Source organism: Manacus candei, unplaced genomic scaffold (assembly GCF_025592945.1).
Source record: "Manacus candei isolate 608988 ecotype Guabito, Panama unplaced genomic scaffold, ASM2559294v1 h1tg000033l, whole genome shotgun sequence".
Lineage (NCBI taxonomy): Eukaryota > Metazoa > Chordata > Aves > Passeriformes > Pipridae > Manacus > Manacus candei.
In genome coordinates this window covers 11,147,108-11,163,336 of record NW_026138081.1, presented here as the reverse complement: position 1 = coordinate 11,163,336, position 16,229 = coordinate 11,147,108, and the positions used below count along the sequence as shown (strand labels likewise).

At 33.0% G+C, this 16,229-nt stretch overlaps 1 protein-coding gene across 8 annotated transcripts in view; it reads right to left on the bottom strand.

Annotated features, from left to right (window-relative positions):
- Positions 1 to 16,229, bottom strand: part of FUT8 (fucosyltransferase 8) — a 103,390-nt gene that overhangs the window by 13,080 nt on the left and 74,081 nt on the right. For all 8 annotated transcript variants that reach the window (XM_051792074.1, XM_051792072.1, XM_051792070.1 and 5 more), the window contains one exon: positions 9,471 to 9,708. In XM_051792074.1, the coding sequence (XP_051648034.1) occupies positions 9,471 to 9,708 (238 nt within the window). The remainder of the gene's footprint in view (positions 1 to 9,470; positions 9,709 to 16,229) is intronic.

Genomic DNA, 16,229 nt, shown 5'->3' with positions numbered 1-16,229 from the left:
AATGTTTTTTCTCTAGGGTTTTGCTTTGTACAATTTTTAATACAAAATTTTTGAGCTTAGTTTCTGATTACTTTCTCACTAGTGTTCCACTTACTAATTTTTTAATCATCCTTTACGTAACCAAACCTTTTAAGGTAGGCAGGTGTTGAATAAATTTGGGGCAATTCTGATTTAAAGAAACTGAAAATACAGTCCTTTTTTCCCTAGGTTTCATATGCCATATGAAGAGTGTTGTTCCATTTATCATCCCAAGAGGTTCAGGAATGAATACACAAAAACGTTTTCTAAGATGCCAACATGCCTTTCATTACTTTTTTCAATCCAGCACTCCCAAGGCTTTTTTCCTGAATCCTTTCCTCTTCTCTCTTGCACAACTCTTGCAACTATACTCACTCTTATGTCTCTTACCACTCTCTGTACTGTTTGCCTTTTGAAAAGTGACATCTGTGATCCGTCACTGCTTCTCGCTTGCAGGCCTGAATATTGACTTCAGTACACAGTCTATCCATTTTGAGGACTTCTGAGCAACCTTAACAAGACCTATTTCTTTTGGTCAAATTTGGCCAAAATTTATCCAACATTCAGAACTTGCACTAAGTTAGGATTAAAAAGAAAAAGAGCAGATAGAAAGATAAAGCATGACAACAAAACTTTCGCTCTGACAAGACACTTGCCTAAAATACTTCTCTGACAAAGATACTATTTTATCAGTTCCCTCCTAAAAAGTAAAAGTGTAACAATAGTCTTTCTTCTCCTGCAGAAACCCCTAACTTCCAGAGTTCCTGAACTACCAACATGTCTTTGTAACACATGTGGCTTTCAATAGTATTTATCTTCTCATGTCATTCTGGTTCTTTGAAAATCCTACCCATAATCAAAACCACAATGTAAAGATAGACAGTGCTCTTACTGCCTTAACACATGATGAGATTACAGTAAATGTTTTCCCTTTTGGACTTAACGGAAGCCTGAACTGAGTGTAATGATTTCTGCATTTGAAATAGCTCTGTCTCTAACAAAACTAAGGCAGTTGCACCTACTGAAGCCTTTAGAGCCTCCATTCCCTTTTTAGCAAGCTCAGGAGAGGTGTATTATAAAGACCTATATTTCTGTTTCACTCTGTTGAAAACTTCTCATCACTTATTGGAAGTTTTTTGTGGCAATTGCCACATCACTTTGAGAGAACATCAAAAAGTAAAGATTTTTCCCTTCCTCAATTGTTTAGATACACAGCACAACAGCTGGAAAGTTTACAGATGAAGTGACTGCACAAATTGACTTCATATAACAGTCAGCAGACTATTAAACTAAGAAAAAATCAAGAAGCTTACTAGTAATTTATTTTTCCTTTTATCTTTATATATTCAAACTGCTTTTGAACAGTGCCTTATTTCATCTAAAAAGCCTATATCAAAAGGGGTGCCTGCTTAAGAGGAGTTTCAATTCCCTAGCTACCAGAAAATATCATACAATGTATTTGTAGAGGGAAATACACTTTTATAAATGAAAAGGGGTTTTGCCATGTTATCCAAGTTTAGTCATTCAAGTAAACAGTAACCACAGTTGATGATTTAAAAGTAAGATCTTACATAAGGATAGCTGAAATTACTTAGGAAAACATAAAAAAAAGACCTTTACAGCAATATTGAAGAAAGACTGACTTTGGATTTGATTTCATATAATTCCACTGAAGCTTAGTCTCTATTTCAGTCTATTGTTAATTACTATACACTTGAAAATTCTTCCAAATACTTGCTTTGTATATTAGGTTATCTTTTCTGGAACACAAGATAGACTACTTTTATAATAATCCTTCAACATCTTCAGGGACTTATCTCTTGCATGCATATGCTCATTGGACATACATCTGAGCCTGTAACAAGCATGTATAAGCACGTCAAAAACAAGACAACATGCAGACAATATTTTATATCTCATGATCTAGAAGTTTGCAACAGGTCATGAGAATGGAGTTAATATTTGCACTTGGTTGTCCACGTGTCTATTGGAGGAGTGCTCCCAGTTTAGATGAGACATTTACTGTGTTTTTGAGCTAGTGGTTTGTAACTTCCAATCTTGTATTGTCCTAATATGAACACTTGGAAGATTCATCTTTCAATGAATTAGTAAAAGTACCTCCATATGCAAGTCTAAATGGAACAAAACTCTCAAGGTATGAGTAGACAGAAAGACATTTTAGTTAGCCATAAATCAAACAGGAGACAATAAAACTGCTATGTTGTTTGAGATTCATAGCAGTGAGGCACACATCACCCTAACAATGCATCTGAAAGAAACAGGGATGCATTTTACATCATATGGTCTACCAACAAAAATCAAGAGTGTAACTTTGCAATAATGGAAAAGGAAGTTTTTCTGGTCTTCAGTCATAGGGGAAAATGTAATGGAAGTATTAATGTTTCCTCCATATATAATGTTTCCTCCATAACTATTACAGTAATAAACTATTATTAATTTGCATACTACTGGAAATTTAAACCCACTACCATTTCTTATAGGAATTAAGAGTACTTGCAAACAAAATACCTATGGTGTTGAGGTTTGTCAAGTATTTATGTAATAGTAAATAGCAGAAAAAGGAACATTAACACAATGGTATTTATGGACATGCAATGCCAAAAACATGATATTATAGTAAATATTTTTCTTTGAATATTACATATTTATTGCCTTATATGAAATGTTAACAAAATAAATATGTGTCTTCCCATATGGGTAGGAAACCAATGCAATAAAATGCAGCTTTTCAAATTTTTTATCTTTTCACAACACTAGAAAGAAATCAGTGGGCTGATGGCCTAAAGATTGTGAAACAGAAATATAAAATGCAAGAAATACTTCTGCCTTAAAAGCCTTAGTATAGCTTTCAGCTATTTCACATGGTGGAAAAACTGTTTTAGAACCATTTGCCTACAAGCATCTTTTCTTTGTGACATTCTGAATCCATTCAAAAAATATATCTTGAGAATTAGCTGAAATTTTTAGGTAATTTTTTTAATTCATTACTCAAATGCAAAAAGACAAAAACTTTTTAGGACTTGGTGAAGTTATACTGAAACAAATGAAATGTCCAGCCTTGCACTACAGCCTCTCTATATAGAATTAATAGTACCTGCATTAATAGAAAGAACAACCCCCCATAATAAACAACATATTATCAGGGTGATAACTCATAGTGCTGGAGGTGCTCTGGGATGTCTTCTACCTGGAAATGGCGCTAGCCATTTTCAAGACATAGGAAAGGTTTGGATGAAATATTTGCAAGACTGGAATTCAACTCCACAGCTGGCAGTTCAGAGTACCCCTGTTTAAAGATTACTTAAAAACAGGTAATATTACTTAACCAGTATGCTGTAATGATCAGTGTAATACATGAGAAAGTAATTTGAAACTTGAATGCAGATTATAAGTCCCCAAAAATCTAAGAATGCTTCAGTTTGGATTGAAATTTATGCAGCCAAACAAAGAACTCAGATTAACATGTGAAACTTTGTAAAGATTCCTTGAGACCTAATATACTTCTAAGGTAATTTTACTCTCAATTTACCTCATGCTGTCTTTTTATATTCAAAAAAAAAGGATTTTTTTTCATTTAAACACAAAGCACACTAATATTCTTCCCTACTGTGCATGCTGCAGTACAACTTTTCGAGTTTGTTTTTTAAATCAAATAAACTCTAATATTAGTCCAATTTGCAGCTCTTTTGCTTACAAGAAGGTTGACAGTTAAGCAAAAAACCTTTTTTACAGTTTATAATGGAAACTTTGTTTACCAATCTGTAATTTAGCATCTATGATTTAATGCTCATGAGAAAAGTTTGCCCTTAATCACTAACCTACTAGTATCAGTTTTGCTGCTACACTGGGGGCAACATCGGTCTTCTAGGAAAATAGAAAAGGTAATATTTCATATGAACAGCATAAAATCTGTGATCAAATATGTGAACAATTATTAGTACCACCGCATAGAACAAAGCCAGGAATCCTTTTCTCCCACTCCATGCTCTCCATAGATTTCTAAGTCTACAAAGAACCAGCAGTGTTTCAGCTTCTCCTTATCAAGAAATGTAGGGAAGTAAGTCTCTGCTATTTGGAAAATAATTATTTCAGTGGTCACATTTAGATTACCTTCATTCACTTCAATACACTTAAACAATTCTCACTGAACAACGTTTTTGCTAGTCTCCTTATGGTCCTGCCCATGCACTGAACTATTATCAAACAGTCAATTGCCTTCTATACAGACATCAAATCTTAATCTAAATTAACAATGACATAAGGAGAACTCACGGTATAAAATCCCCACATATTTGCTTCTTGAACATGATTGGATAGATAGCACAATTACATACACCAAACATTAAAAAAATACATACATTCGCACTCCTGCCACCAGAAAATTTACTTAACAATGGCTGTATTTAAAGGAAAGTATTCCCCATTTTTCTCCCATCCTACTAAAAATGCTGCTGACATGGAAAACAACCTCCAAGAACACCATTCCTTCATCAAGAATAGACTTGCTATAATTCCTCATACAATTAAATGAGAACCAATAGTACACTTAGCCTATGTAAATGGTTTAATTACAATCACCATTCAATGGGTGGGCTTGATTGATTATAGCATGAAAGAGCACACAGATGTATTTTATGAAGAAGTTATTAAAATACAAATTAATTTAGTTTAATATGGCAGATTTGGGATTGCACAAAGGAACTTCATGTCACAAATTGTAAGACAATATTAAAAGTATTGCTACAAAACAAACAAACAAACAAAAAAAACAGATCCACTGAAAAAATAAAGGCAAACATTCATCTATGTAAAAAAACCCCAAAATAAATAAAACTAGTTTCAAGAAATGACTGCATCTCCTGTAATTCTTATTTCAGATCATGCAAGCTTTTCTGCTTCTGGACAGGTTGTCAACAGGGGTCAACAGCAGGAGCAAGTTGTTGTTAAAAAACAGACCTCATTTCCAACTGTCCAGCTACATCTTTGTCTAAAAGTAGAAATATTTCCCATATAGAAGTGGCAGGACCAGCTTTTAAAACTTGCTTCATTTTAGAATTGAATTATGTTCTTTAATCTCCTATTGTGAAGCAGATTTTTGTGGCCTTGAATCAGTGCAGGTCTTCCTCAGAATCCTTTCATATTTATCAATATCCCTTATGAAGGCCAGATAACAGAACTAGACCGTTCCTGCAGCCTGTCATTGCTCTGCAAGGCAAAACTAACTTCTTGCTATTATTCAATAACCTCCACTTAGACATGAATAAGGATCACATTTTGCTCCCTTAGGCTACTGCATTGCTCTGAAAACTTAGACTTATCTCATTAAAATTCCAAGGTTCTTCTAAGAGTTACCACTTCCTAAACATATTTATATCTTTACATACAAATGTCTTTCTACAGAGTATCCTACAAGGCACCTTGAGGACAAAACATCTACACAGTATCAGTAGCTTGATTTCAAGATTAACACAGCTGAAAAAAAGGGAAAACACAGACACTGCTGTTACACTCTGTTCTCTCAAATCACCGTTCTCCAGTATGCTTCACAGAAATGGAATTTGCTTGAATTAAAATATAAATAATGAAAGTCCGTGTACAAAAATTATATTAAGAAATAGAAATAGAAATTGATCCATTTTTTTCTGCAGGATTTTATAAAGAAGATTGAAATGTGGGAGCAAAACAGAACTCATACAATTGTATGCAAGTTAAAGGATTTTTTAGGTCAATACTAAATATTCATCTGATTTGCATAAAAGAAAAACTACTCTCAAGGAATATCTAGTTCATGGAGTGAAAGTTTTATTTATTGCAATTAATTCTGCACAACTTTTTATGCTTTGATTTTGCAATTTTTATTTAGTCCTTTTGATACTGTTGCCTGATAGGCTTTAATAAATTAAAAATTCATTTTGTGTACCCACAGCATCCTCTTTCTTGAATTATACATATAAACATATTAGTTAATTCATATTTTAAGATTATAGTTCAATTAATACTTAAAAGCTGGCACTACCAACAAATGAAGAGCTCTGCCATTTTTTTCCCCTCTGGGTATCCCTTCCTTAAAAGCATTAATTCATCAAACCATAGCTAGAGGCAGCAAAATCAATATTCAAGGGTAACTGCAGGAAACTTTGTTTCAGGTTTTCTTTTTCAAGTTATCTTTCATCTTAGCGGCTTGTAGGCCCAATGGGAAGGAGCACATACTGTTATTTAAAGCATGTAGATGGCTTCTTTATTTGCACATCCCAAGAACTGCAGATATAATTTCTAACTGTACATTAATCTGTTTTCTTTTTCCATTTATTGTACAATTCCATTTTTTTATCTAGTTATTTTATAGTCCTCTTTCAATGTATTATTGGGGAATGCCACTGTAACATCATAAATCAGTAACTAAAAAATTATAAGAAGAGGCCTCCTCTGTTTTAGCATGTTGCAATGACAACAGAACGTTATGACCTGACTAAGTAATTATTTTAAAGAACATTAATCAAAAATTTCATTATAAATATGTCTCCACAAGTTGCCTATATTTTGGCTCTTATTACTAAGAAATCATTCATGCTTCTTATATAAATTCCTACCTAAATTATTAATGAACAGTTTGACCATTGATATCAAAGGAAAAATTAACTACAAGATGCAATTACAGGCAAGACAAAATTTTAAAATTAAAAAGAGTATGCATACCATCATCTCTTATTAAGATTTTTTTTTTCTCTAGAATGACTGTATGACTGAAACAAAGGAAAATGAGAAATTATGCCATGGTGTGAAATAACTGCTCTCTTTACAAAAACCTGTGATAGAATTCTCAATCTTTAAAAATGCTTAAACTAGAAATGCTGAACTTGATTATAGAAATGCCATGTCAAACACAAAGAACAATTCCTGCCAGACATGGCACGAGCTGAGATGATCTCTAATTCTCCACACAGATGAGAATATGCTTTACTAATCTTCTGATATCAGATTAATATCAGCTTGCTTATTTAAATTCACCCTACTTCCCAAATTCCAAAACCAAACTTAGCTTTTATGACTAGTTAGGAGAGGACTGGACAAACAAAATTTCAGAAATATATGTATTCTCAGCTTATATAAGCTTCTTAATTCTTTGTAGAAGATAGTAATATCTAAATTGTTTCTCTGAAGATAAATTTCAGAAACTTCCAAATTTTGTGCTGCTAATAAAACTAAAATAAAAGTGTCAAGTAGAGGCAATTTAATTAAAAAGAAGAAAGATAAATGTACAGATTTAAACAATTTTGTCATGAACCACTTTTTACTGAACTATTATCTATGCAGGTCTGCAAATTACATGAAAGCAACTCTTTTAGATTATATACTTTTCTGACTTTTTGCCTATTTCTATAATTTAGATTGAAATCTTCTTAAATGATTCACTTGTATGAATACTTTCGAAACATAATTAAAAAACAATTTTTATTAAAAATCCCTATATACAGCATAGTAAGTACACTACATAGGAGAAACACTGAAATGGAAATTTATACGTCAATGCATTTTTATGCATTTATTTTGAAAATCTAAAAAATACGCCACTGACTTGAGAATTTGTGGAGGAAAAGAAAAATTAAAGGTGTGGTTTTGCAGAAAAACTGCTGCTAACAAAAGTCGAGAATTTCAGACTTATTTTGTCCCTGTAAAGATACAGGAAATAAAATAAATAAATATATAAGTAAATAAAAATCTATATAAATTTAGGGAGACATAAAAAACATAAGAGAAACCTTCAGCGAGATAGAATGTCTTTCAAATTTACCAGCAATTAACTATCCAGTGTAGATTCCTACTGAAGCCACATGGAAACTAGTAAAAGAGATTGATTGTCAGTATCATTCTTCCTCAATGATCATGCCATTACAAAAGATTAGAATTTAACACAGTTTATAGTGTGTGTGGCTAGTCAGTAGGCTAACTCTAGAAAGATATTCTTTCATAGTTGAATGTCTTCTAGCTCTAGAACATCAAAACTCAGATTAGTGGTATTTATTATTAGAAAAAAAATGATCACATAAACATATTTCATGCATTCAGCCTTCAAACTATTCATCCTGATAGAAAAACTCATTGGAAAAAAAAAAAACAACAACAAAAACCAACAAAACAAAACTGTAGGGAGCTAAAGTGAAACATTATTTGTACTTTTACCAGCAAAAGTCCATATTGCAGCAAATCATGATCTATTTTAACAGATTTTCATAAAAATATCTAGTCTTTTAAAGCCACGTGTGCATCAGTGCTCCAGAACACTGTTTTCCAGCTTATTATGCTAAATAGTTGCTCACAAAACTGCCTGCATCTAAATTCTGGAGTCATATAGTCTGCTGAGAACCATGCCCAGATGGTAGTTTCACTTGCTAACTTTGCCAAACATGAATAAAACTTCATCTGGAAACCTCAGTATCAGTTTTCCATCTCTAGTTGCTTTTATAAAACATTCAACCATTTCTAAGAAATATCTTTTGGAAAAAAATCTCATTCACAAAATCCACTAGAACTCTCAAAGCAAAGTTTGGTAGCATCTTAAAGCTTTGAAGAACAGATGTTATTTCAATGTGCAAATATTGTTTCAATATGTAAACACACAAGTAAGTTTACACACAATCTGTAAATTGGATTTTCTAAATCTGAGTAACTTAATTTCAGATCTGTAAAACCTTAATAATTACATTCTTTAAGATTCCATATGCACTGGGTATGCAGTGTACTACTGAAAAGACTGATGTTGATATGTTTTGACTATTAATCACATGGAAAAAGATGTAATTTAAAATGAATGCTGCTTACTTTGAGAGAAACAAAGATATCTGATCCTCCAAACATCAATGCCCATCTACTTATTCTAGGCAAATTGTTCAACCTGGTATGAAAATGGATCAATTTCCTGACCTACAAATAAAATGCATTTTTAACACTGCTGCTGTTTTTACAACTCGTATTCTGCATCTGTTCAGCTTACATTAAGAATTATTTCAACTATTTCATTATTTTGTTGGTGTGTGAATGACTACTAGATACTATTTTCTTTATATCTATTTTGCTTGATATTTGAAACATGCTTTATTTTGTTAAAAGTTTATCAACAACAGCCTCTATTTAATACTCTCTTCCCATAAAATTGGATTAATATCTGGCACACAACACAGTGGCAGACTGCTGAAGGATTATAATTTAAATCTGAAATACAAAACTTTTGAATTAAAAATACTCTGCCAAAGCAGAGACATCTTAATAAAGAAAATGGTTTTTTCAATGAAATGCGGAAATAAGATGCTTACATGTACAACTGCACTCATAGTTATTATGCTCCACGTAACACTAAGGAAATAACAAAACAATTCTACGTGACTGAACCTGCAAAAAAACAAGGAGAAATTATTTGAGCTATTAAGTCTTACCTGACCAGTGTCCAGTGGTGGAACCTGATCTGTCAGTACATGTCTCGCTCACGGGCCTAAACACAGTCTCCCAGCCACCGGTAGCATAGCGCCAATTCTGGGACTCCAGAATAAGCGTTCGCTGAGTGCCGTAAGCGATCATGAAGCAGTAAACTACGTGATGAAGTTGACAACCATAGCCACAGCCTTTGTTGATATTACACACAAGTTTCTTAGCTTTGCTGCAATCCTTCGGGTTCTGTAAGGACGGATGAAAAAGTGAAGCTGAAGACAAGATACACACGAAGGCATACTTTTTTTCCTGAAAAACTGACAAATGTCATAAATCACGCGAGCCATCCTGCTATGATACATCTCATATTAAAATGGATGAGTAAGCTTCAGCTCCATGAAAATTTTATTGGAATTTTTCACTGTGAACGTGAACAGTTATTGAACATGCTTCACTATCCTAATGTAAAATAGAATACCTTCAAGATTTTAAATTACTTTCTCATTTGTGAATCTGTCAGAATAAGTCAACATTTGGACTCAGAGTTCTCATTTCATCAACATGATTTTCAGTGTTGGAATGTATTTTCCTTTGGCATTTTTCCAAGTTTGTTAGTTCTGTTACAATAAACATGGATGCCATCCAACAAAAGAAAATTTCCACCTGCCTACATGGTACAGAATAAAATAAATGCTTATTAATGGACTACTTCCCAGACTAGCTGACCACATAAACAAAGGAGAGAATTTTAATCTGCATGTACTCTCTATAAAATAATATACTTCACTTCCACAAACCAAGAAACCATAGCACAGGAGGCAAATGCCTACATTATATGAATGCTATGTTTAAAAGTACAAACTAATAAATATTTTTATATATGTGGACAACACAACAACATAATCAACAAAAGTTTTTCTTGTTGTAAAATACAGTGCTTCGCTGTAGACATTCATGCTTGCATGCCTCCAGACATACTTCTAAATTCCAAAAAGGTTTTCCATAGAATCTCTAGAATGAAAGTTAGTTTAGGATAAGATGCAAGAACACTGATATTTGAGCATCAATATAAATTCTGTTCCTCTCACATCTAACTTTAAATAAAATTTTCAGTAAATTTGCAACAAATCAAATCAAGTCTTTACAAAAAAAAAAGATCTCTGTCTAGAGAACTGAGATCCTTCCTTCAAGTGATCTTAAAGATAGTCTGAATATTCTGAGTACTAAAATATTTAAAAAAAAAAATTAAAAATTGTGAATTCAGTTGTGTAAAGGAGGGGAGAATAATTCAGATCTGGGAAATAAATTAAAAAAAACCAAACCAAACTCCAAACCCTACAACATATGCTATAAATTCAGCATTTTATTTTTTTCATTTTAAGGAAAATACGTCTGATTCAAAGCCTAACTAGGTATGAAAACAATAAATTAAACAAAATTTCCATTCCTTATTTTTGTTCCTCAGACCAGTACTTCTGCTATCACAAATTTAAGGGATAACTTGAGACTAAATCTATCTTTGAAACTATAACAAATGTACTTCTCACAGTTTTTCCAGAGAGAAAGTGGGGCTTTCTAGTATTCTGTGCAGGTCCTCATAGAAAGAATTCCATGAAACAATACCTGGTCATACAATTAGCAGTAGTAGTAGTATATTTTTACTATTATAATTATCATCAGCATTATCATATTTTACTTGGTTTCAGTTATTAAATTGTTCTTATCTCAACCCACGATGAGGTTTCTTTGTGGGATTTTTGTGTATGGTTTTTGGGGTTTCCCCACCCCCACCCCCAATTCTCATCCCTGTCACACCAGGGAAGAGGCAGAGTGAGGGAGCCTCTGCATGGTACTTCGTTGCCAGCTGGAGTAAAGCCACAACACTAATTTGAAAGGGATAATCTCTGAGAATTTTTAGAAAATATCGATAGGTAACATTTTCCACACTTGCAATTACCTTCAAATGCCTGTGTCCTCTTGAAAATTAAAGCAGTTAATTGATGGCCTATTTGAGTTTTGTCTTTTATAAGGAGTGCCCTTCTAACTTTATTTCAGGAAAATGTAAGAGTTATATAATAGTTATGAACAATATTACAGAAATCAAGTAGGAATCACATAATGAAACATAATTTAATAGCGTAACTGCTTATCAATATTAATATAATGCACTTACTTGGGTTTTAACATTCGAAGACTTAACTAAAAACTATATATAAATATTAGTTTGTGACAAACATGAAGCTAGTTCAGCTAACTTCTTTATGCCTGTGGGTTTTTTCAAATTGCTATACTCAAATAGCAAAAAGACAAGGCAGTATTTGGGCTTCAATTACCTATTGAGAATTTAAAAAGAAAGGGAAGCAGAGATACTTATATATATTGCAGTTTCAACTGGTATTTCCTGGAAAAGGTGGAATTATTAACCATCGATAAGGAAGAAAAATTACATTGCATCAGAACAGCTTGTGTGTTCATTAGCCAAAACTGCCATAAGCAACCCATAAAGGTACTGAGCTGATAAAGGGTAACAGCCAATTTCAAAACCAGCAAAGACTGACAGAAGCTTTTTCCTCCTGGCCCAAAGTCACAGAAAAGGATTATGTTATTTTTGACTTGAATGAGCAGTGCACTCTGTTCTCAACCATAACAACACTGCTCATGACAGACTCCAATATCCAATTAAACGGTCTACATAATCAAGAGAGGGGTGGAAGGGACCCCTAGGAATGTCAAGCCCTGTAACGTTAAAGCCATACAACTGCGTTAAAAACAAACACACACATACAAAAAAACCCCAAACCTACACAAAATCCTAAACAAACAAAAACCCTGCAACTGACCAATCACACAAAACATACTGCAATATGTAGAAGATTAGATTATCAAGCCATGCCAGTTTACACCTTTTATTTTTCTCAGAATTATTTCTATGAACAGTGCAACTGAAAATGGTAACATTTTCAGAATAGTAAAATAGTTAAAATTATAAATTTCTATGCAAGAGAATGTCACCTAAAATTAAAATGGATTTGTATAACTGGCAAAATGGATTTGATGGTCTTTCATCACAACTAACATGGGCATACACTGTTGCTCTTACAAAATTCAGGGTTTCCACTGTATTCTTCTCCAGGGCTTTTGGTTGGCCTACTCACAGAAAGTAGGATCAGATGGGAATGATGTCAGAAGTGCCTCAATGTCTCACCACCTTCCAGTGTTTTCAAGTGTGCAGTTAGCCATCAAAACATATGACAAACTGGCAAAAGTAAACTCTTCTCCTTAACATACATTTTACTATACAAAAAAATGACTGTGGTTTTTGTAAATTTAAAACTGTTCAGAGAAGTGTACTTGATCCAACAAATCACAGCAGGATAGAGTGGAGCAGGCAAGCAGTCTGCTGCAAATTACTAAGTAACCTCATAAACACAGTATGATGTTCATTAAGAAAGCTGTTCTTTTTTTATATTTTCAATAAGTATTTTATTCCTTGATGCTACCCAGTATGCTGGAAGAGACAGTCCCACCCAAAATCTGTGAAAAAAAATTTTTTTTTAAGAGAATGATGTCAAGGAAGGGTGTTTCTTATCCTAGTTATCACGAATGAAGTTCACACCATCTTCTATTGCCCTTTCTTTATGATGCCACTTGTAATGGTTCTTCTTCATATCAGCTCCCCTTAAGACTTTGGTGATGAAAAGAATCCAAACAAACAGAAAACTAAACAAACAACCAGAAGTTTGCCTGAGTTGCTGGAAGAAAATGTTCTTCTTTCCCTAGTCAGAAATATTACATATTTGATTTGAGAGACAGAGATTCTTATCTGTCTCTAATGTTAATTCCTCTAGTTTGCACCTACTCTCCTACAACACACAAGCTTCAGCTGGAGTAAAACATTCCAGTATGCAGATGGACTAACCACACTACACTCCTCAATCCACTAATTAGAAATTCTAGAGAAAACCTCATATAAATACTAGCAGTAATCACACTTTAAGTGGTTATTATCCTAATGCCATAATATCAGATACTGAATTTACTGAGTAACCTTATGAGGAAAACTCAAGACATGTTTCAAGACATTCAAAAATCAGATAATTTTTCATTTTCACGTGATAGAAACAATTCAGTCCCTTTCTAAACACGCATAAAAAGTCAGAAAGATTGGCTCTTTTTAACTCTTTTGTTTCCCTTTCATATCTATTTTGTCCAAAATGTTAACTTTAAAAATGCTTAGATTCATTCATATGCCTAAATTATCTTTTCTAATGTTACAGGAAAGGAACTCTTCCAGTGCTGTGTAATAAATTCAACAATCTAGCAAAAATGGGAAAAGATCTGCAAGATACAAATGAGCTTACAATATCAAAGTGAATTATCAGGATTCTCTATATTTGGAGTACATAGCATAAAACTTTTAAGGATGCTGAGTCTATCACAGGGAAACTGAACCACCATATGGTCTGCCTATTAAAGAAATCATCTCTTCACCCAGAACAGTGCCCATACTGACAGATGGCTGAAATCCTTCGGCTACTGTCCTCCTTCACCATAAAAGTAGTAAAAGCTGATGGAGAATTTTCTATGACAATTTTTCTACTTTGTGTTTCAAATTAGTTTGAATATATCAACATCAACAACACAGTATAACTATACTACAAGTTGTTTCTCATGAGTGAAGTGGAATAACTGGGAAAATACATAATACATTTGATTTGCTTGATTAGAGGATACATGTTTACACTTTTCAAGACTTACAGTTGTGAGAGCATCCTTTTGCATGTATGCAAAGTGCCCTGAGCCTTTTTTTATTGTTATTGTCATCTTAGCATGAGCACTTTTATTAAGAATATGTATCAGTAATTTTAATGTAAGGGAGAAAGGATTTAATATACTTTAAGACAGAAAAATCTAAGTGACACATTAAATCACCAAAAATACAGAGAAACCTAGAAACCTCAGAATACAATCTTGTAAGCAACTTGCTTTTCTTTGCATACATACAAACCTCCAAATAAATAGCATAAATATGGCAAACTATGACTAATATAACTGATGTGTTGTTGAGTACTTAGTAACCTTTCTCACCTGCTTATATTTTTAACCTTCAAAGCTGAACAGAAAGCTCTGATTTTTTTTTAAACAAAGGCAAAAATATTCTGCTACTGGGAGACTGCACGCTGAATCAGAAACTTCCTAAAATAAACAGAAAAAAAATAAGCACAAAAGGGAAGAGACAGAAAACTGCTGCTCTCGTAATCATTTACTCACTTGATTACAGTACTACAGGTGCCCTTGTCTCTTGCACCTTCTCTTCAACTGTTTGATAATAAACATCTCTGAAAATAAGTTCTTTTGCTTAAATGTAAGTTCCTAGCTTTTTAAATGTTGTTCTAACTACAGGGAACTAGTTACATGTAGCCTCATTAAATCAAATTTATGGTAATGTTATCCAAATGAAGTAGCAGTCATTGCTATTCACAATCATTCAGCTAAATGACTTCCCAGGGAGATGTCCCAAAATAATGCAGCTGTCACTGTTCAACATGTACCAGAAAAAAGCTATACAGTCCTTTCCTACTTAACTAAAATAAAAAATTACAAATATGTTCCATATAATTCTTTTTGGCATTGAGTTGAGAGGCAAGGGTTTTTGAATTTTTAATTCGATTTTATTTTTTAATACAGGTATATTATTAATAAAGGGGTATATATGTGTAATTTCAAACCATGGACTGCTTTACATTGCTGTTTATTTGCTAAACCCAAGAACTTAGTACTCTTTTGATGACTTGCACAGTCACTATAATAAAAATATCAACATTTATCAAAGTTAGAATTACATTTTTTGGAAAATATGTACTGCCCTTCCTCAGCTTAAACCACAAAGACAATTACAAGGAAACACATGTCCCTTCTTTATGGTTTCTAGACCCTTTCATACGAAATAGTCACACGGAATTTCATGTGCAGCAGTAATACCTCTGCATGTTTCCAACTTCACCAGTGATGATTTATTAAAAATACAAAACAAGGTAATTTCCTCTGTAATAGTAAAAAGAGGGAAATAGTAATTTTTGTGTTTCTCAGTGTCGAGATGGACCCATAATGATTAAATTCATATTTTAAATGCATAAATATGAAAAAACATGCTTTTTCCATGACCAAAATTTTATAATTGACTGCTTTTTAATAAATTTATAAATAAAACAGAAACAAAATGGCCTGTATGAAGTAAATTGATCCAAGTATGCAGACCTATTTCCGATTCCGAATCTAATACCACAGCTTTCTGTAAACCACCTGCTCATGCTCATCAACATGTTTTCTTCTGAAGATAATGAGGATAAAGATAGCTACCTCTCTTGGAAGTGCCTGAGGATATAATAAATTTCCTGAAAGACTTAACTACTTGTACTACTTGAAATGTTAGGATTCTGTATGTGTTGTGACTTGGCATTGGTTTCACTCTTAATATTGCTTCTACTTTTTTTTTTTAAGTGAGAAAAAATTAGCTTAATAAAGAGGAAAGTCCATTATCATAGATTATATGCATCTAAATAAATTTTAGGAGCACCTAACTGGTCTTCCAGCTCTTCAGTCAGTAAGTAAATTTATTTCAACTTCACTAGAAAACAATGTACACATTTACCTAATGCTTCAATTTTGAGCTTCTGCTCTCCTAAGCAACTTTTATTCTTGTTATTCATTATACATACTTGGAGGTCCTAATCTTGAACTCTATCCTGACCATTGTAAAACATACA